The 23,241-nt window shown below is 37.1% G+C and overlaps 1 protein-coding gene across 1 annotated transcript in view; it reads right to left on the bottom strand.

Annotated features, from left to right (window-relative positions):
• Positions 1–23,062, bottom strand: part of TOPAZ1 (testis and ovary specific PAZ domain containing 1) — a 42,197-nt gene extending 19,135 nt beyond the window's left edge. Inside the window, exons 1-9 of the mRNA XM_026089924.1 lie at positions 22,669–23,062; positions 22,093–22,494; positions 17,994–20,469; positions 14,004–14,071; positions 11,354–11,484; positions 9,179–9,240; positions 6,733–6,845; positions 4,937–5,022; positions 4,128–4,265 (exon numbers count right to left, since the gene is read on the bottom strand). Of these exons, the coding sequence (XP_025945709.1) occupies positions 4,128–4,265; positions 4,937–5,022; positions 6,733–6,845; positions 9,179–9,240; positions 11,354–11,484; positions 14,004–14,071; positions 17,994–20,469; positions 22,093–22,494; positions 22,669–23,062 (3,870 nt within the window). The remainder of the gene's footprint in view (positions 1–4,127; positions 4,266–4,936; positions 5,023–6,732; positions 6,846–9,178; positions 9,241–11,353; positions 11,485–14,003; positions 14,072–17,993; positions 20,470–22,092; positions 22,495–22,668) is intronic.
• Positions 23,063–23,241: the final 179 nt, after the last annotated feature.

Here is a 23,241-nt window from a genome sequence, read left to right on the forward strand (position 1 = left end):
ATCTGATAAGCACAGGCTCTGGCTGCACCTCCCTTGGTATAGTTGGGGGTTCAGCCTCGTGTCTGCAGGGCCTCAGAGGAGATCTGGTCAACCTCTTTGTCATTTCTGACATTGCTGTACAGTCTATTGACTTCTTCCCACCGCTCCTTTACTTGCTGGCACAAGTCCTCAACCAATGGACACCTGCACTTGACCTGCAGAAAAGGACAACATCTCCCCCTGCCCAAGCTTCAGTGAGAAGCTGCAGGTGTACTCTACAGCCAGAGACCTGGAGAGCTGCATCCTCCTTCTGGAATATGGTTTGAGTTGAGGCCTCTAAATGTACATGAAGATAAAATCATTGATTTGTTACACTCTCAAAACAGATTTTTTTCACTGGTTGGACCAGTCACACCAGAAAGACTAGAAGAAGGTTTGCACTAAAGATCTCAACTGTCAAATTTAAGACATCTCATCGGAAAGTGATATGCATCTACTATACCTACAGGCAAATGTTTAATCCCTTTTATAAAATGAAGGGGAATGAAATTTAAGAAAGAAGTCCATGCCACTTCAAAGAATTAGGTTAGAAAGAAGTGTGCTGGGTGCCTTTCTTCCTTCAAAAAAGATCATTTTCCCTCCACTAAGTGTTAGTAATGAATACACCTGTACTGCAAAACAACACACTACTGATACATGAAGGAGAAATACTTCTATATATTAGTAACTGATTTTTCTAATCAACTAGCTTTGCATTCCTGCATAGTAATTTTAACCATAACTGATGACAATATTGCTGAGTAGATCAGGCCAAATCAGTACTCCTGACTTACCATTTTGCCATTTTAAGCTTACAGTCAAAAACATTATTCTTCTACTAATAAAATTTTAAACTGCAGTGAGACCCCTCTAGGTATCTGGACAACATACAAACTTTTTTATTTTATTTTATTTTTATAGACAGCAACTCCAGTTAACAGCTTTCTGCAAATGCCTACAACTACTGAAGTTGTTAGAGCTAGAGAGACACTGACAGTCCAGTCATTTGAAAATCTCAGAAGCAGCATACCATTATTCTACACTTAAAGACTCTCCAAGATCCTTAAGACTTCAGATACCTGAATCAATAATTTTTCAGTTAATAGGGCCTTTTTAATATTAAGTGATCAAGATTTTCCAGCCTTATTTCCTATAAATGCTGAATGGACAGGATGAACACAGCTGTAAGCACTCTGAAAGACAGCCATTCTTGGAAAGATAACAGATGTCTATACCTAGTTAACAACATTCCTTTCTCTTTGGGGAATTATTTAAAACATAGTCTTAATAGTTTTGTTTACTACTGCCTAATACAAAAGTGATGCCACTGAGTGAAATTAAAGACAACTTTTTTTAAAATAAATAAAACTGGTAGCCTGTAGAATTTGCTGAGCTCAAGTGTATGCTGATTTCAAAGTGTATGATGTTTTTATTAATTAAATCACTGTTGTGTTGTATGATTAACCACAACTGTGAAGAGTATTAAATCCCAGTAGCTTAGGCTATAAAGCATCCAGCAGTTACTTAACAAAAAGGAAGAAATTTCCATTATGGGGAAAGATACTTCTCCAAAAATTCTGGTAATGATCATCATTGAAAAAATAGTACTGAGCAAGTGGACTACCAGTCTGTATAACAGTTCCTAAAGAGATTAATTTCCTCATAATTTGACTAGATGACTTCTTTGTTGCTCCTTTACATATCTTCCATTTATGTACTTTGGTGCCACCATGAGGTACTTGGCCTATTATCAGTTTTAAATGGACAGTTTTAAAAAATAAACAAACAAAACCAAACCCAAAATAGTGTCAGGCTAGGCTCTGTGGGCAGAACAGTAAGTGTGCTGGAGTGCTGCATCCCAAGAAAAATCAGAGGGAAGGGCCTTTTAACAGTTTTAGGCAGAGAATTTAGTTCTTCACCTTCAGCTGATGTGAAAGCATGCTTTCCTACAGTCAATTAGAGAATTAGTTCTCAAGAAATTATATTAGTTTTTAAGCTAAGTTATATAAGATTTCAAAGGGGTTGCAAAGCATTAGAAAAAAAAAATCAGCTCTTTTCCAAAACATAAAAAGGAAAAGAGAAACATTAAGAAAAACATATTATACTGATTTATTTTTAAAATTCTGGCAAAGTACATTTAAGTCATCAGGGAGATGGATGAGCTCATTTAGATGCTAATTTCTTTTAAAATATTTGACTCTATCAGTTTCAGCTAGTAATATACCAAAGTTATTCTTTGCTTTGTGATTCTGTAATTCCTTACTTATTGACACTAATGATAAAATCATAACTCATACATAAGATAATAGCTAAGAAATAAACTTTATAAGACCTGATAAAGCCAAGTTTGGGTACTGCTTGCTTTTAAGTGGCTTATGTAACCACCTACATCTCAGAGAGACAATTCCAAAATCTTATTACATGACAAGACAATTAGTTTGCCTAGCGCTGTTCTTGGAAGTATTACAGATCCTTAATTTCTTTGTTAAATGGTTGAAAATACGTCTACTTTGCCCATCACTAGAAAAGTAATTTTGTAGCTGATTTGAAAACTGTTGTACGCAGTCGGTCATCAGATTTCCAGAGTCACTAGAGCAGTTGTCAATTGCAATGATAAAAAAACCCCTCACAAAATGAAGACCATGACTTGGAATTGTCACATGGGGGAAACAAACTTTCCTACGAAAAACCCTATTAAAGCTGAGAATGCGTAACCACTAGTATGCAGTGAAGCTGTTGATGAAAAGAGGTGTTTTTGGTTTCTAGATAAGCGTTTTGTGGTTAACTTCTGATATATCTGACATTTGCAGCTTAATTCAGAATCTGACATACTTTAAGCAACTTTTCAGCAGCAACAGCTTGGGAGCTGTAAAATAGTACGACTACAAAACACTTGCGGCAATGTTTCAGAATCAAGCGTTGAAAACACTGTTTTTAATGGTCATGGACTTGGCATCACCAATGCAAACAGCACATTTCTTTCAGTTAATACTAGCTTCTGCTGTAGACACGTTACTTTAGCAAAAATTTCAAGAAGATATTCTTTCAGTGATCTATTCTAGCAAAAGTGTCCAAAATATGCTTTCGCTAACAGAATAATCAGAAAGTTATAAACTTCACCACAAATACAGCAGGTTCATTCACTTGTACAGCAGTGAGATGTACTTTTCCTTTTTGAAATTAGTCCCTCTACACACATCACCTACCATATTATGCAGAGACGTTATGCAGATGCTGCAAGGGCGTTTCTACTTAGATGGCCTCTTAAAAATATACAAGTTCGATGTCTGTTCAAAGTTTTCTTTTTACAAAACAGTTCACTGACATGTCCTTCAACAACATGCATTTCTTTGCAAACATTAAGGTTTTAATGATTCCATGCTTTCAGCTGGCAAAACTGAAATACCTTTCAAAGTAGTAAGAATGCTTTTCATAAAGAACTCTGGTTAACCATGGGTACCATCTCAATTTTAAATGAATTACTTTCAAAGAGGTTTGTGTTGACACCTTTCACATACCCTAATTTTATTGGGGCCAAATAACTCTATTGCCTCACTTGTATTTGAATGAGTTAACATGCACTATGTGATGAACTGTCAAAGAAACTTGATCAGGAGATTGCACAACGATAGATGAAGCAGAGTTGCATGCAAATATGATGAGAATAGCCAGCATAATAAGAGATTAGAGCACCTTTGAATAGAAAATCCCTCATTACACAAAACTTGCAATAAGTAATATATTGTAAATGGCTCTTGACTTTAAGAATACATACAAAGCCTGAGTTTGCTTAGAGGTCTCTGATGCTTGGGATGGAAATGTCTCAGTCTCCCAATTCTACTACTCTATAACCTAATTCTTGCCCTTTTGCTGATATCTGCTCTCTTAAAAACTCTCCAAATTCAAAATTCTACCATCTTCCTTAGATAAAAGTTTTAAAGAACTGTTAAAAGACCTTGATAGGAAAACTTTCTGGGGGTTTTCTGATCCATCAGTCTCTGAAATTAACTCACTCTCAATATATAAATGAATACAGAAGATTCTGTTTTGCATTTTAAAAAAATGTGTTCTCACTTACAATTTTTCCTTTCTTCAACAGATCTCTTTACCTTTTCATCCCCTTGTTCAGGAACATGCCAAAACCAACATTTTGCTCTTTCACAGCCACGCAAAGTCGTGAAATAAAGTCTGCAATATTTACGAGGCAATTCAATCATCTCCAGGAGCTGATGGATTGAATGGGAAGCCTAAAAAAACCAAAATATAACAAACAAAAAAATCCCACAGAAAAAAAAGCAATTTTTTTTTTTTAAGAAATTCAAAACACATAGGTATTATAAATAAAAGCAAACAATATGTGAAGTGATCTACAATCAAACCTTTGGAACAACCCTCACCTCTACACTATATCTGCAACATTTCAAACCAGACCAAGATTAATCCCTCATTATATGCCTGTTTATTGCCTAACACAACGAAAATCTGTCTTGAAGACCACATTAGACAAGACAACATAAGAAGAGCTACATAAGACTGACAAAAAATAGAAAGGAGGAATAAAGGTGACAAACTGCTATATGGCTCTGGATAACAATCCGAGAATGTTTTGGGTTAATTTCCTTTACCCTTCTCAGTGCCCACTATAATCATGCATCTCTCCTGAACATATGAAACCTTCTCTGCTTTTCAGTTCTACAAAAACAATAAATTAAACAGCCTTATTTGATTTTGTTTAACCTGGAAGTAGAAATCAATGAACTTCCACAGTGAATAGCTCTCCCCTCATCATTGATTTTGTTCTTAAATGTAAGCCCACGTAGGCTGGTAATTTCTGAACAGACACATGGACAACAGTTTGAATATCCATAACAAAATTAGTGCCAAAGTGTCAGAAATCATTAAGGATTTAGCAACTCACTTTTACATTTCTGTCCATCTTCCATGGCTCAGAATCTCCGTAATTTTGCAATGGCAGTAGAGAACTTTGTCCTGAAAATCTGAAATCTAAAAATTAGGATAAAGACAATAAATGGATCATGTAATAAAATAAATCATACCAAACACACTCACTTATCTTGTTTTCCTTTATATTTAGAAATCCTTCAATTCAAGGCAATGATTAATGAAAATTTGACTAATACAATCTAAAACCAGTAATGTAAGTCACAGTTTCTTAATTATCCTTAAAGTGAATTTTTAAACAAACTTTGGGAGTAAGTGCTTAACAGTAAATATTTAAATTAAAAAATTTACAACTTTATCCAAGGTCTCTGATCTGATTTATAGAGATGAGGAAAGAAATTGAATGGAAATAGCCAGAGTTTTAATTTCAAAAGGGTAAAAAGCACCACTTTATCAGTAATCCTTGCATTCCCAAATCACTAAGAATGAATCTGAACTATTGTTTTCAGAATCAAAATAAACCTTTCATAATCCATACCTTTTAGGCAGTGTAGCATCTAGCTCAAGCCCAATGCAAGTTACTGGCTTTTAAACAAAAACTTAGTTTTAGAAGTTTAATTATTCTTGATACCTGAGATTCCTTTTTTTCCTGAAGAATTAATAATGCGAATGGAGGTTATGAGTTCTATTTTTCAAATCCAGTTTTAAAGAGAAGTAAGAGCTTTTGAATACCTTGTTTTCTGGGGTGCCCATCTGGTACCTTGAAAGAACTGGCTATTCAAAAGGCAGGGTGCCTAACATTTTCTGACAAACTATAGTTAATAAAGAACATCCAATAACGAGGCATGCTCTGCTAGACACTTATACTAGGTATATAGTTCTTATTCTGTAGAGTTTACTAAACATGGAATGGAGACTGGGATGGGAAGGAGAAATATAAAGTAGAATAATTAAATATGTGAATGGTAGCTAGTGGCATAGCTGCACGTTTTTGGGCAGTGATGGTGGTGGGGAATTTGGTAAATTTAGAGTGGGATAAATCTAGAGACAGGAAAAAATACTGAGGAAAATCATCCACCACAGGCAGAAAAATGTTAGCAAGATCTTGTGGAGCTCAGAAGTCTTTGCTCCGGCCACTTCCTGTTGTCCCCACTGCCCAGAGCTTCTGGTCAGGTCCATTCAACAGTCTGCACTCTCCCTTCTCACCGTATGACAAATCATAGGGGCGCAGACACTACAGTGACACAGCCCATCCTGGCGGCACAGTTCTTGAGAAGAGCAGGCTCTATTTTACTCTCTCCTAATACAGAAGGTTGAAACAAAGCACTGCTTATTAAATGTAGATCATTTCCTTGATCCAGCTTAGTGAATGCCTCACAAACATTTGAGCTGGCATAAACAAGGAAGCTCCAAACTTTGGCAAAGCAGGCAAATCCCTTTATGAAGCTTTGCTGACAGAAAACAAAACCCCAGTTACATTCTCTGATTAAAAAAGTTACTTGGCCATAATGCGGCTCAAATACAGCACGTCAAAATACTAAGAATAGGAGCAGTACTGTACTGTTGAAGTATCTGAAAACTATAAATACCAAGATAAAATGACTGCTATTTGACATTAGCAGATGGGAACCTGCTAAAACAAAACAAAAACTAACTTTACTATATGATAGCTTCCATTTTTGCTTCTTTATAAACAAACTAAAATAAACTCAAGCCAATGTCTTCAGAAACTCAAGAAATCCTTTAAGATTTTATGGAGAAATAAAACACAAGTAAAAAACTCTGGGGGGTTTACTAATACAGGATACGAACCATTTGTCCATGGTTTCAGCACTGTGCCTTCACTGGGAACATTTACTTTCAGGGCAGGCAATGTCAGTCCTGATTGAAGTTCGCAGTTCAAAAGATCTTTAAATTTACAGTCACTGCTGAGTGTTAAAACAAACACACACACATTTGTTTAATCAAATTAAACGGTTGCTTCTCCCATATACTAAATATCTAAAATGTGGGATTAAGTGTATAAAAGATAAGAATTTCTCCAACAGTTAAAGTAACACTTAAACACTCTCTGTAAATTTAAATGGCTAGCAATCCCAACAATTTTACTTTCATTTCTCTCATAGCCTAGTCACACCGGATTATGATCAGCTGAGATTATTCTGTCCTAAAGTGCAACTATATCAAATTCAGTAAATAAGTAGAAAAGGCACCCGCGAACCACTTAGTTTTTTTCACTCCACTGAGAGGAAGGTTGAGATGATTTCTGCTGTCTTTGAAGCATCTCCTTTTCAATAAACTGCTATGTAATCTCTGCCAAAAACATCCACAAAGCTTTTTAAATTACACTTGAGGAGCCAACTGTTTTCTTTTCTAATAACCTGTTATACTCAGCAGATTTAGAAAATTTCGAAGGGAATCTCAATTAAAAAATGTTCTGCCTTTATCTATTCCCAAATATATATGTTACAGACAATTAAATTACTGAAATGTGATGTTTTCCAAAATAAGATACAAATATTGCTAGCAAAATACTTAAATGATATCTTTATTTGTAATTGAAGCCATAGAAAAAAAAATCCCCATTTATGAGATCTGTTTTTCCCCATCAATTAAGTACCTAGATTCAGTACAAAGGACGTTTCAGCCTGCTTGCTGTTTAGAGAGACAAACAGACTTGCTATCCCTTATGAGGGAAATGTTCTAGCTTCTAAACCACTACTTATTTAATACTTTCCCTAGCCAGGATAATTCAAGTCTTTCCTAAAATGTGGGCTGTTTCTAATATAGTTTGAAGCAAAAAATGCTACTGCAGAGAAGAATAAATTCCATCTAATAATAAGCGCAAATCCCTTCAATATCCATTTTTATTTTTAGTCTAGCTGGTATATTAGTCTCCCGAGGAACAAATTTGTGAATCTAGTTGCCCAAAGTTTTCAGCTTACAATGTAACAGGATTTTCATAGCAGCTTACCTTCAGGATAACAACCTCAGCTCTCTTTTTCATCTAAACAGCAAACTACACACTATTTTCCCAAGAACTGTAAACTATATAGCTATACAATCAATTTCTAACTACATCACCACTAGAAGCAGAGTTTGCTAAATAGGAACAGTTTTTTCTAGATGAAACTTTGCAATGGTAGTATTTTTGAATAAACTAGAAAAAATAGTTTGATTCCAAATGATGAATAAATGCTTCTTCTATAACCGCAGAGATGGCTACACTTCAACTAAGGAAGTGAATCTTTGCTCGGATGCTGTGTTAGGGAAAAGATGCAAAGTAATGTGGTATCACTTGCACATACATTTTTATCTAGCATAATCTACCTATGCTACAGCATAGAGCGCTATTTATGCTACTAAAATAAATTCATATGGATATTTTACCAGGAGAAGTATGAAGCTCTCTGGCTGGTTAATGAACAGATGCAATATTCTCTACTTAATGGACATCTGTTAAATTTGAATTCTGTCACATAAATGTGACTGGTGCTGGAAAAAAAGCAATGCCCTCTTCTGTGCAAGCTGAAGTCTTTTAATTACTGTGAAAATAACTCTGGAATGTCTGTTACTCTGTTTCTTCTTATCACTTACCTATTCCATCAGTTAGGTATATTTTTTCTACAAAGTCTTACTCTGCTTCTTTTTGGGGCTTGATATCAGAGGGGGGTATTTTACTCTCACAGTTCAAGTCACACATACAACAAACAGCGTAAGCACAGCCTGAAGTTAGCAGAACAGTTACGCATATGTTTAACTCCATGTCACATTTTTAAGCACCTTCTTCTACTGCTGTTCAAAGATTTGTCAGCCTGAATTTGAATGAGAGTCTTTCAATCCTTCCATCAATTTTAGAAAAGTCCCAAGAGACAGCAAAGAAAGCTTAAAGTTTCATTAAGGGCTAGTGAATTTTTTAAGAGTTCTGGTAAGTGCTATTGTGGCTGGAAATATAACTTAAACACTATAATCCTTTTGAGATGCCAGAATAGGTAAGACACTGGCATAAAGTGGATGTATTCAGTCACCAGTCAGAGGACAAAATACCTTCTATTAATGCACCAGGCTACAACTGTAATTTCCTTTTTGTACTTAGCATAATGAGATATTTCACATATTTATTTTCTTTCACACCTTGTTGCAGTATAACAGAAAAACTGAATCAAAAGTCTGATGGTGTTCTGATAAAAACATCACCTTTCACTTGTACAGTGACTGGGGAACATCACAGGTTACTCAAAGGCCAAAATATACATACCTTTTTCCAGCTTCACCTGTTTTTTCTTGTTTAGTACCAGCCATCCCATCCGCAAACCTGAACTGTGAGGATATTTAAAATATACGTTCAGATTGCTTATATACAGCACAGCACTAACAAGCCTGCTATGTTTTACACTACAGATGTAAAACTAGAAGTCTTTTGTTGAAAAGTCTGATAATAGTCTTGACTATAAAAACAGTATTTGGACTGTGGTGTTATTCTTGCAGTCTTTTTAATTGGCATATTACTTTTACAAATTGTGATCTTTAACATAGTCATTTTTAATGGGAAAAAGGATGACATGATTGAATGGGTGTTTCCTCATTTCTCTTTCCTCCCCATAATTTTGAGGCCCACTACCTAATTTTAGCTGTAGCCAACAGATGTGTAGAAAACCSACAAACAACATTCCTACAAAGTTCAGTGAAAATTTAAAGCTGCATAGAGGAAAAATCCAAGGCTCTTACTCAGCTGCATGTCAGAGAATATAGGAAAAAAATCCTCCAAAATGCAGAAGAAAGAGCACCTAAGATATCTGGGGGTAGGGGGAGAATCTGAAGGGACTGATATAGAGYAAACTCATGGAATTCTGGCTTTTTTTCCCCACTATTCATGAAATAAGTTGCTTAACTTCATATTGTATCATAAATTTATGACAGCCAAAGAATTAGAGAAGGATATGCTCTCATCAGATTTCCAAATTTCATTTCACCAGTTCCCCCATACTTTAAGGATTTTCTCCACGGTTAGCTTCTGTCCTTTTCACAGCACTAGAAGATTGAAAAGCCATTAAAAAAACAACAAACAAAAAACCCCATGAAACTGTTAGAGTACTTGTAAGAAGTGTTCTGCCCTTCTAACCCCTCCCCAAGTCCGCACAGCTAGTTTTTCATCCACATATGGCGGTAGGTTTAGGGTTGCAACGTGTACGTTGTGGTGCAAGTCTGTGGAGTTAAGTTCGAGGTTTAGGTGAGAGTAGAAGTAGATATCTACTGTTGTTCAAGACAGCACAGAAAAGCAAATATGTCAGGACACTGATTTTATAAAGCCAGAAGTAGCCTATCTGGGAGTGTCTTGGCAACAATTACAGTTTTTGCAACAAGTACTACTCCTCCAGTAACCAGTCCATACCATAGGGAGCTACTATTGACGTCTCCCATGCTATTAACCTTCCTCTAGCCCACTGCTGGACTCCTTTATTCTCTCTTATTGTGAGGTCAGGGGACAAAATTGTCCTGTTTGCTTTCTGAATCAGATGTTAAGAGCCCTAATTTCACTCACTGTAGGAATGTTTCTACTCTGCTTTTAAATAATAATTCTAGCAGGGAAACTGATTCCTTATCATCTGATTACTTACTCCACACACCTACCAATTTTTAGCCATGTGAGTTTTACAGTTTAGCTTAACCAGTTAAATCCATTGTCCACTCATGAGGGAGTGGAAAAACAGTGAACACTATCAGCACTTATGTCTGACTGGTAGCGAGATGCAAATTCCCATCCATGATCAAAGAAGGAAATAGCAAAAAATTTCAGCAAGTCTTAAAATTCCTAGACTTAAATTATGTAGGGGAAGGGAGAGAGGGGAAAACAGAAAGGTCAGATAATGTCACTGAGCATGAAAATGGCTTAACATTCTCTCTGAATTGCCAGGAAGTCGGTACGTTTATGCTGTGACACTTCTGCCTGCGTTACCAGCCTCAGAACATTCCTCCTCTGAGGTGCCAGCTGTGCAGCTCCCCCAGCCTTCCAGCACCACCCCACCCTTCTGAGACTGTGGGGTGAGAAGGGCTTAGCACCAAGTTTTTAAAATTATGTTATGTAAAAATATTACAGATGCATAGAAGTGCTCTTGGATATCTATTGGAACAGTACTTTTTATACAATTGTTAATACAGAATTACTACAGTAACTGATATGACAATATATTGCTTGAGTTCAAATTTGAAGATCAATTATGAATGACAGATAAGAAAATCACAAGTTCTGTCAAACAAGGCTCTCAGCCTGTCAGCAGCACACAGTAATCTGTGCAACTATGAAAGCAGTATTCTCTTTACTATAAGAAGTTAAAAATTTCATTGATGAAACAGCCTTAGTAATTAGTTATCCAATTACATGGACTATCATTTCTTAAATTATTCATTGACAGAAAGCATGACTTCTCAGTACCTCTTCATCCATGTCAGAACCCTTTAAAAGTTCATCTAGTTCGCTCAGTTGCCCATCTTCAAAAGAGTCCTCAGTAACACCTCCCAAAGGACTACTTCCACTCAATGAATTGTGGGTTTTAATTTCATTAGCTGAAAATTTATAAACATATTACTTTATGCATTTTCCATACCACAAGACAAAGTTTTTATTTCCTAGCTATTTCAAAGACTTAATAGCAATGACATTTAAGATCTCCTAGGACTTCCTAAATGTGAAATTTTTATGTAAAATTATTTCACCTTTAAAGCATAAACCATTTCAAAGTAAGTATTACACTGAATCTGCAATTAAAAATTTACCCATACTGCATGGGTAACCGTCCCTGTAGAACCCCGTAACCGTCCCTGTAGAACAGTACAACAGGTTTATTTACACAATATTGAATTCAATATTTTAAGAATAAAATCAGTGGAGTTTTATTATTAAAGCACAGCCAAAGATATGCATGGTAATTTGCTATGCAAATAAAGACTTAGACTTTGCTGGAGAAGGAGATTAGCTAATTGTAATGACACGRTGCAACTCAGAACTAAATAAAGATAACTGAGAAACTCCAAATTCCCATAATACAGCAAACTCAGTGAGAATTCAGTGTTAGGAAATTTCAACACCTTTTGGAGATGCCACAGGAAATGAACAAAACACCTGTCTACAGCATTCTGAAGAAGCCCTTACATACAAAAATGAAGAGCTTTGCACAGAAGAGAAATCCACAACTTCACTGGATCATATGAATGAATTTTGACTGCACTGTGTTGTCTAGAGACTGGAGGAAAGAATCAGATTATTATTGGAAAAGCTTTTATCTTAGTTAGTGGTCTCTACATCTTCATCAGTAGAAGTCACATCTGCATGAAGGCTATGTATATAATATTTCTACTTGAAAGATGAAGAGGGTTGATGTCATCCAAAATGCTCAGCCTTAATTGTAGCATTTGTTACCCTTTTTACACTCTGTGAAGCCACTGAGACAAGAAGCAATGATCTCACTATGCAATACAAGGCACCAAAGCAGTAACGCATATTTCTAAATAAATACATAAATCCTCAGTAATTACCAAGAATAGTCATCCTTCATTTGTTCTATACAGGTCATTTCTATTTTTGAAAGGCATACACCAAGCATAGATCAGTATACACATGGTAACTTCAGAGTGTGATTGGTTCCTAAGTTATTCAGACCTGGGAAGCACAACTTGCCTAAACCTTTTTCCTTATTGTAAACACTGCAAAAATATCCATAGACTTACCAGCCTCAAGATTTTATTAGAATATGAAATACAATGACACACTAGTTAAGAAAATGCAGATGCAATTAAATAATACAAAACAGAAGTAAAAGGCAGTATAAACAAAACATCATGAAGCTTCCAGGTGCTCTTGCTTCCAGGTTTGGTTTCAAACACCTCCGTACTGCAGATACCACAGCATAGTCCCCTCTGGCCCTGTCTCTTTACATCCCCAAAGGCCTAGCTGTGTATCTGCTCCCTATTCTTCCTCAATGGTCTCCCTACCTGCTTCAACTTCTTCAGGAGCTCTTAAATCCTCACTACCTTTTATCTTGTCTTCTACTCACTGAAGTTTTAAAACTTCTCTCCCCCAAACACACTCACTATAATGAAGGGAAAATTCAGTCTCTCCCTTTTCTTCAGAAGGCTGTATCTGTCCATAACACTCATTCCTTCTGCAGGAGAATAACACATTAATATGAAAAAAAAAACAACCCCAAAACCCCAGAAGAGGTACTGTCCATCACAGACACCTTTCAAGCCTGCAGCAAAACTGAACATAACAACACACTGCTAGATTAACAGCAACTTGACAACTGACACCAGAAACACCAAGAATCTTCAAAATCAGTCTCTGCACTCTGTGCCTCCTCCAGTAGGTCAGAAATAAGCTTCTGTTCAAAGTCAAAATTCTGTACCTCCAACCTAAGAGAAACTTCCACATCAGACGCACTTTGCATAGTAGGTCTATATGCAAGCTGCAGAAGACAAAACAGACCACGTTCAGATACTGCCTCATTGGAGAGTTCTGTTTAAAACATGAAGAAAAAGAAATATGTCCAAGTATCCTACTTTAAAAAAAGTGTCCCTAAAAAGAAAGAGTTTGTCTGAGGAACAGGGATGGCATCTGCAAACAACAGAAGTATAACCTAGAAAAAAAGCTATTATAAAATTCTGTCTGACGATGGAGACAAGAGAACAACCAAGTGAGATCACGAGTCAAACTCCAAAGCAGTATGGCAGTACTCAGTGTCCTCCTATTGTCTCATCAACCAAGAGAGGAAGCTGTTTCTCGCCCCTAGTGTCAGAGATGTCAGATAAGAGGGGAAGAAAGAAAGAAAGAAAGAAARAAAAGACTACCAATAGACAAGTACTACAGAACAGTAGATGTTCTCCATAAAATTCAAGTTTGTTTCAAAAGGCATTTGTTTTATATACGTTTTGGAAATAAATCCTCATCATGATAAAAGATATTAATGAACTGACAGGTTCTCATTTTATTTGGGAAGTGTAAATTCTAGGCTTTGCTATTGAACATCCTTGTTGTTACTTTCTTCTCCTGAGTATGCATTCAAAAATGTCCATTCAAAATCTCTTACCTTTTAGCACCAAATGACAGAAATTTTCAGTATCATTCAACATTCCAGATTCTTGTACCATACTGTCTCTGTTTTGAAAAAAAGTTATATTTTAAATTTCTAGCAGAAAAGCAAAATAATCTAAACAGTTCCACACAAAGTTCTCAGTAATAAATATTTTTAGCTATGGACAGAATCCTTACTTACAACACACTGCCCTCATTAGACTGTTTTTAAATCTCTCTCTTTTGTCTATCCTATGTCCATCTCTATAGATCTACACTTAAGTAAAGACAAGGCATTTCAAACGTGGAAATTTCTAGTAATAGCTTATCGTCTCATTTCACCCTTGCCTAAAATACTGGAAGAGAATCTTCACTATATAGCAAATTATGGAAATATTGTGCTAAAGAGCCAATTTACGCGTTTCTAAAAATGTGATTTATAATAATTTTGTATTCAAGACAATTCATAGTAATGAACCCCAAAGACAGTAACAAAAACATTTATAGAAAGATTCTTACTTCACCCATTTTTAAGATAATTTGGAAAAAATCTTGTATTTCTCCTTAGAAAAGCTCAAAAGGTAAAATATATACATACATATATATATATATATATGTGCGCACGTGGGTATGTATGTGGCATCATTAGAGACTTTGGAAGCCCATGCCTGGTGAATTAGACCAACCATAACGGCAGCAAGCTGCCTATTAAAATGGAACAACAATGATTTGTGGCAATTTAGTGGAAATCAAGAAGTTTCCCAGTAAGCGTAATTCTAAGCTACACAAACATTCAGGCACAGATATGTATGTAGAGCTACAAGATATATTAAGAAACAGAGTTTCATGCCAAGTTAAAGCAAGTTTGCAGAGAAGAGAGGGCTTTCTGGTAGAGGCAGGCTTTCTGTAGGCTTATTTCCTCTCTCTCCCTACTGCCCACCCACATGACCATACATTTTAAGTGAAATGCAAAAATTGAGTCATTTTGCCTACAACAATTGACTTTTTCTGTAAAGTTGCAGCACACACAGATCCAGAAAGCTGTCACCTTCATAAACATTGCTTAAAACTGAAAGTACAGAACTGTCAAAAGACTGAAAAAGAGACTTCATGTTCACATCAAAAACCACTCCCAAATCTTTATCAAATTCTATTAACTGTGTAGTGTGAAATATTTATGGAAACAATTAATTATAAGTTCTTGCAAAGAACTTTCACTGCCCCATTCCGGGTGCAGGTCCCAAGTCCTTTCCTGATGACAGGCAACTAATGACTGGAAGTGAGCAGCGCTCACTCTTCTCTTAAAATGCGACCATGAGAGGAATAACCAGTCCTACATAACCTAGAGGTCAGAGTGTGCTAACTGAATCAAACCACTCAGGACACACAGACACACACACAGACACAGCTTTTCCTGAATCTTAGTGGGTCACAGATAGGGGCTAAACACCTACTCACTCACAGACATCAGCTGAAAAGAAAGACATCTAGCAAGGTTAGGTGCCTCCTCATTTGGTTGTAAGGTGCCTTGTTAGTTCAAAAGAGCTTTATCTGAATATGGACCTTAATCACTGTTGTGACCAATGTGTTCTAATTTACAAGATGTGCTCTCCATTATCTGAAATTCAGCATCTGAAAATTATTATCCTTGAATTTTCAGAACTTCAAAACCCCTCTGACTTAAGATCACAAACAGCCAAAGGTGAAAAGCATCAATGGATAAAAATGTCTTGGTGTTTAGACTCAAAGCGGGGGGGGGGCGGGGGGGGAGGAACTGGAGYGGAGGGATCCACACTGCTAACAGTTGCCGCTGAACACTTGCAGTTATTAAACCAACCTGTTACATCCTTCACATAGTTCCAGTGCTTTGGTTTTCACAAGAAAACTTGAATGAAAAGTGTTACTTCATTATACCAACTGTCATTTTGACAAGTTCCTCGATCCCAGAATTTGAGGTTGGAGGAATAGTACAGATTAATGCACCAATGGTTTTCTTTACAAYTCGAATTTAAGCACAATTAAATCATCGATGACGTGGAACACATTTTAAAAGCTTTTAACGACCAAGCTATGCACTTTCACAATAACTTGCTGCTAGCAGAAGTTTAGGTCTCACTGTTCTGTACCAATGCCAGCATAAAATATCAGTACATCAAAATTAACATACCAAAGTTGGTCCCCAGGCATACACGTACTAACACAGAGTTTTAGCAAAGATCCAGGCAACCTGTATATAGATTCTTTCTATCATCATCTGCTGTTCCTATTAGTCTGAAGGGAAATCATAAGAAAAACTATGTATTGATACAGCTAAAGAAAATGTTCAGCAACAACCACCTCTGCAGCCATTAAGCGTTTGTACTGCTGTCCTACGTGAGAAGATCTAGTTTTCCAACCAAATGTTATGGAAGACAGGCATATATACTAGAATTTATACAAGTTTGAGATGGCTAACAATACTACAATTTGACTCACTGTTCTATGCTGACAGGTGGAAGTGGCATTCCAAATTAATATTGCAATGGAGCAGAATTGTATGTGCATGAGATAAGAAGTCAAAGGAGTTCAGTATTCATATATCTAATGCTTTGACAATGTTAGTCTAACTCAGTCTCATTGCTAATTAAAGGGAGTATGTATCCTCCTTACAAACTACTTAAAAGCCCCCCCCCCCCCAAATTTTTCTGTTGGTATTATATAAACAGCAAACTTTATATGTGTCTATTGGCCATGGTAGGAAAGGGTTCAGGAGTTCTGGTCTTTCACTCTGTGCAAGGGCTGTCTGGGCACAGGCAGTTGAAAAACGTGTCCATCTCTGAACAGCCATTATTAGCCTGGGGTAACATACAGTGAACATTCATTCTAATATATAGCATATATAAAATATAATATACACTGTATATAAATACAAAGTGAAYACTCATTTTAATAGATTTACTATAATGTACTTCCTTTCCTTTAATTCCTTTCCTCTTTTGCATATGATTTTAATGAAGGGGAAAGGAAAAAGAGAGCAAAGAGTCAAATAAAATCATGCAGTTAAAAAATAGTGCAATGCTGAAAATAATTATTTAAAATAAAGATAGCATAAAGCCAGCTAGAAAGAGCACAGAAGAAAATTAAAACAAAACAAAACCAAAAAAGTCTCATGAGATTCATCTTTAGAGAAAATTCTGTAAAAGTCTTACATTTTTCCCTATAAGATGAAGAATTTAATCTTAAAACTCATTTATCAAATGCAAAGATCAGAATTTAGAGAGAAAATAGACTGCAGAGTTGACAAGTTAATCTATCCCACAAAGAACCACTGCTTCTTTTGTAAAAGCTTAGTGGTACTTTTAAATTCTTCCCCCTCCTTCACTGACTTTTATCATCTCCTCAAAACCTAGAAAAACATGAATGCTGAATTATTTGTAACACAAACTTTGTGAATGAAGATTCAGAAGCATAATATCTATAATCTGTTAGCCAAATTACAGAATTCAAAACTGTTCACACATTTGGGGATAGGATAAAAGCAGGGAAGAAGAGCAAACAATGCAATTGTAGAAACAACCATTTACTCACATAGATCCAACAAGAGAATAAACTACCATTAGAAAGTAAGAAATATTTCAAAGCAGTATACCACTTTACAACTAAAAATCTACCCTCAAAGGGACACTGCTAAAGAAAGATATTTAAAAATATTAAGTTATTTATTAAGAATACTACTCTTAATAATTAGCATTGTTTATACTTTAATATTTCACTTCACTTAGTCTAGACCAATTCTTCTAGACTAAGTTTTCCTTGGATTCATTTTTATCCTAGTTTTTATGAAAATACCATAAAATACTGTATTTACATTCAGAATACTGTCATACCTCAACCCAATTCTGACACTTAAAAGTAACACAGAAATTGGTGAAATTGCGTAAGGAAGCCTAACCACTACAACCAAAGTATACTGATATGAGATCAAAGTACTTAAGAGTATTGCGATCCTAAAGAATGATATGCATACCTAAACTGATCTACCAAATCTTTATTTTCTGAAATGACAGGATACTGAGGCTTAAACTCTGGCTTTTCTTCTGTAATGAAGATGCTACTACAGGACTTCTTCGCAGGACAATTTTCAGAGTCCGTGAGTGAAGGGTCCTCATCATCACTGGTTCCAAAAAGGTCAGGGTCATCCTGGATCACATCAATCACAAGAATATCTTCTTTGTAAGCTTCAAGAACATCTGGAAATTTTTCACTTCTGTGCTGTGAAAGATTCCCTCTTGATTTGCTATCATTATGTACTTCTAATGCAACAGGGTGGTTAATTGCATTCCAAGAATGATCAGAAAGATTAGATTTTGGTACATGTTCAGTAGCCCGAGAGTCAGAAGCAGATGACTCCAGCTGTCTCTCAACAACAGCATGTGGATAGAAAGAAACACGTTCAGGGAGTGTGGATATCTCATTCGAAAGGTCTTCAGAGCCATCATGCTCAAAGTCCTTATTGTGGATATCATCAGCTTTTTTCTTCATGGAAGCTGTAGATGAGACATCATTCACTACAGAAAGAGGCTGCTGCTCAGAAATTACCAAAAAAGTCTCTTGGTCTCTCTTCTGCCTTTYTGAAACACTAGCATTGTCCAGAACTTCTAGTGGACTACAGGATTTTCTTCCAAATGAAAGAACAGCGTCCAACTTTCTGGATTCAGGTTTGTTTTTGCGTAAAGGAATTTTGAAATTTGACAGGTTTCCAGTGTTCAACACTTTCATTAGTTTTAAATCAGAAAGTGTTTGCTTCACAACTGATGCTTTATGGCTGAGGTTTATTCTGCTGTTGTTACCTGTAGATGTACCATTCTGGACCATCATAGAGGGGTTTCTCTTTGCTACGGCTCCTTTACTTTTATCTTTTTGTTTTGTTGTAGAATTCAAGGTTGCTTTAACTCCTTGCACATCATCAAGGTTAAAAGCTATGGAACTTCTACCTGTGTTAACTGATGATTCCAGATTTTCATTGCTACTTATTCTCAAAGTCCCATAAATATCCAAGGAAGAGGATTCTGGCGTTCCAAGTGAAGTCAAGCATTCAGTATTCAGATCCATTATTTTATGTGCAGATTGTCTGTTAATTTCTGCTGGTGATATATGAAGATCCAACTGCCTCAAACTGCCTGTCAGAGCATTGTCTCCTACAGCTTCAATACTGCTTTTATCAGTGGATTCCTCAAAGCCAGAACTTAGAAGTTTTTCTCCTTTTGAGATGGACCTGTGATCTTTATGAAACCATTCAGAGGTCCTTGCACATGATTCCAGAGGCCACACATTTTTACCACTCATTGGTATTGTTCTTTGACAGGTAGAGTGTTCCAATTTCTTAATAGCTTTATTCAGATTTTCATCTGGCAGGCATTCCTGACAATTAGAAACATCACAGACCTGAGACAGCATTCTCAGACTACCTGAGTTAGCAGAATAATCTTGTGGTGCCACACTGTTTGAATTTTCTCCTTTTGCAACCACAGAGCGCTCAGATGTCTCCTTAAAGCAATCTTCAAGTGCAAGAAATTTGATGCTATTTTTTCTGCTGACTGATGTATTTTGTGCTTCATGAGTATTTTTTCCAATATTAAGATCTGATGTATGATCATATGAAGCTGACAGGGTCATTTCCTTGTGATTTAGTCCAAAGACTGCTAAGGAGTCTGATGTGGCAACTGGATCTTCTGTTTTTAACTCACACTCACTGCATTTGTTAGCCATGTCCGTGAGAACATTCTGGACTGCTGCTTTCTCAACAATCTGCAACTTTTTTCTAGGCTGTCTGCCAATCCACTTTCTTTCCTGTGAACACTTACTGTTTTCACTCTGAAGGCATGAAAAATACCCTCCTCTATTTTGATGTTTTTCTTCTTTACTAAACAAGGAACCTCTTTTTAGGGGTGATCTCTCATTTTGCATTCCATTAGTGCTGCAGTTCATATCCCTCTCTTCTACAGTACCATCAGGACAAACAGGCTTCCCCTTACCTTGGGCTACATGGAAGAATCCACTGATTTTACAGCTGCTGGCACTTCCGTTAACCGAAGACTTCACAAGTGTATTTATGTAACTGCAGGCCTCTAATCTCACAACTGGATTCTTTTCTGTTACAAATGGCAAGCAGTTACAATGGGTTAGGGTGTTTCCACAATGTTCAGCCTCACACTTTGCTGATATATTTTTTGCTTTTTCAGCTGTACTTACACTAAAGCTTTGTAAACACTTTATTTGATCAATCCCGTTTTTTCTTTTTTTACACTGTACACCAGACCTTTTTGCCAAGGAATGGCATAGAAATCTCTTGCTTTGAGTCCCATCCAATGTGGCAATTTTAGGAGATTCAGAGGAATAAGGTTTCTTCTCATTGGAATCTTCCGATCTATTTAAATTTGTCTTGAGCTCCTTCACAGCCTGTGTACCTGAGTCTTGCTCAATTTCTTTCCACTTTTCCTTTACTGGTTAAAAACAAAGGAAATGGTCTCATTAAAGAATACTCTAAGGAAAAAAAAAAAAAAGACGTATTGCAGTATTTTATAAGAAGGGCAAAGAACATTCAAGATTACCTAAAACCATTATGCTGTATAATGTAAAAACAATCATTGTTACATTTTACTAGTGAACTAGTGAAGTGAGCACTATTAGCAAACTCACAATATCAATTTATGTCTTGTCTTCTGAAAATGCACAGATAAAGAACAGAACCCGAAGGATATCACAAGGAAATCAGAAGTACCAAGTAATTTAAAATATAGGTGGAAACCAAATTAGAGCAAGTCTTGCAAGAAACGCAGATGCTGTTTGCACAACCAGCCTTTCACATTTTTGTTAAAACCTTTTGTTTACATATTGGATTCTATATTGTATGAAAGCTTGTTTATAAGAATATAGACCTTATTTTAGGTATATAGTCTAGTCAAATGCACCAGACAGTTCAAGATGAATCAGAAAAACTGCAGGATTTGCATTTTTATAAAACACTTTTTATTTAAGAGCAAATACTGATTACCTAAAACAACTGTACATTTGAGAATTTCATCTGAAGAATGGACTCAAAAATGTACTGGTAAAATTTTAAGATGTCAGTTTTCAAAGTAACATACAGTTTTAGTATCTCAATTTTTCAGAATATGGTATCTATATTAAGTATTTATTAATAATAACCTAAAGCAAATACCTGCCATTTGAATGTACTCATTTTGAAGATACATCTTCCTCAAAAAGAATGTCTTTTAGGACAATTGTCTTGAGAAAAATAGGAGTACTTTTTTTTTTTTTAAGCTTCTTTCAAAATTGTCAGTTTGATACAATACTCTCTTAATACACTAAAATACAACCATTGTTTCTACAGGTTTTAAGATTCTACAGAGAATAGCAATTAAAAAGCAGCAACAAGGTCTGAAAATAAAGAATAGCAGCCTATAAGGGTGAGCAAAACCCCAAGACAACATGATATACATAAGAAAATAATCCAGTAATATACAAATAAATGAAAAATTAACTATCTTTTATTTTAGCTCAGCTGAAACTACTGCCTCTTCTTTCCCTGCTTGTGTCTGACCTTCTACATGTAAATGAACTGATCATTTTTGAGTACAAACCCAATTCTTGCTCAGGGGCCTGTTGCTGCTGACACCCCTTCCCTTTTCTATTTCTAGTCTCAAGGAAGGAAAATAAAATAAAAAGGCTACATGGCCTCCTCTCTTTTCTACTAAAGACTTCTTTTCTGCTCCCAATTTCAGAGGTTTCCATTCTCTTCAAAAAAAGCCTCGCCTCCCATTTTCTTCTAAGGCCAGTATTTAGTTATGCAAAGCAGTCCCTCGGTCTTTTCACTATGCTTCTTGAGCTAAGTGAGCAGCCCTACGCAGGTCACTTTGAGACAGGGGACTGGCCACTCTATCCTGTGCTCATGATGTTGCCCCACACAGACACCTGTATCTGCAATAGAAAAATTATCTCCCTTGACTTTGTCCTTTCTCACGGCACCCTGCTCCAGCACCAGTCCCTCGCCCTCAAGCTCCCCGTATTCTGGAAACCCACACTCTGCACCTGTATTTCTGCAATGGAGCACAGGTGCTTACCCCTTTCCCCCAGACTACCTGCTTCTTCCTGAGGGTCTGAGCTCTGCTGCTCTTCCATAATGGCATGCTTTTGCGTCTTTCCTCGGTTTCTTGGTTGTTCCTGGCTGCTCAGACTCTGTAGCTGTGGTAGCGCCACAGAACGTCTGTCCCTCTTATTCAGAATCACTGTTCCTTTCTTGGACGCTGGATGCTGCGCATGCAGCTCTACTAAGGAAGAGCTACCCGTCTTTCTCGGGCTTTGTAGCTTTGGTTTCACCAAAGACGCCCCACCATTTCTGCTTAAACATCTCTTCTTTTTCTCCAGAGTCCCTGGCTCCCTTGATCCTGTCAAAGGACACCCATCCCTCTTCCTTGGGGCCACTACTTTTTTTTGAGGTTTCAGTTCAGACAAGGAGGATCTCTCTCCCTTGTCAGTTCTTTTTACTTTTCCTTGGGGCTCAGTTTCCAAAGACCTATTTCTGCCTTTGTTTGGGGGGCTTTCAGAGCTTTCCTCAAGCATCAGCACTCTTGGCTGCATGCAGGAATGCCATTCCTTGTTCTCCATCCTCCCTACTTGTGCCAAGGCGCTTCCCTTACTCCGAGTCCCCAAACTCTCCTCAAGCTCTGAGATTTGCAGATTTGGTATTATTAAAGAGCAATGACTTTCCTTTTCAGTACTACACGTCCCCTCTGCGGGTCGCAGCGCCTCTGGTTCTGGCGAACAGCAAACACTTTGCCTCTCTGTGCTCTCACGCTCCTCGTCAGAGGATGAGATCTGCAACTTCAGGTCCATAAAGGCGCATTCGCCCTTTACTCCTGAGCTCCCTGAACTCTCCTGGAAACCCAAAGGGTTCAGTCCTTGTGGGCTATGCTCTTTCCTCCCAAACTCTGCTGAGAGTTCCTTCTGCAAGCTGGTTTCAGTGAAAAATGGCTGCCGGCCCTGCTCTATCCCTCTGCTTATCGCCTCTCCCCAGAGCGTTCCCACAGGCATTGCCGCTGCCTGACCCTCTTCAGAGCCAGCGGTGCCTGACACCCACCGAGTTACATCCTTCGGGCCTCCAGCAGCCCTGCGGCCCCGCCTCCCCTTGCCTGTGTTACCTGGGAGCCTCTGCCTACTCCCGCCTCGCTCCCGCGCCGAGGCGAGCGGAGCGCAGCGCTCGGGGGCGGCTG

This window comes from Apteryx rowi, unplaced genomic scaffold (assembly GCF_003343035.1).
Source record: "Apteryx rowi isolate R43461 unplaced genomic scaffold, aptRow1 scaffold_837, whole genome shotgun sequence".
Lineage (NCBI taxonomy): Eukaryota > Metazoa > Chordata > Aves > Apterygiformes > Apterygidae > Apteryx > Apteryx rowi.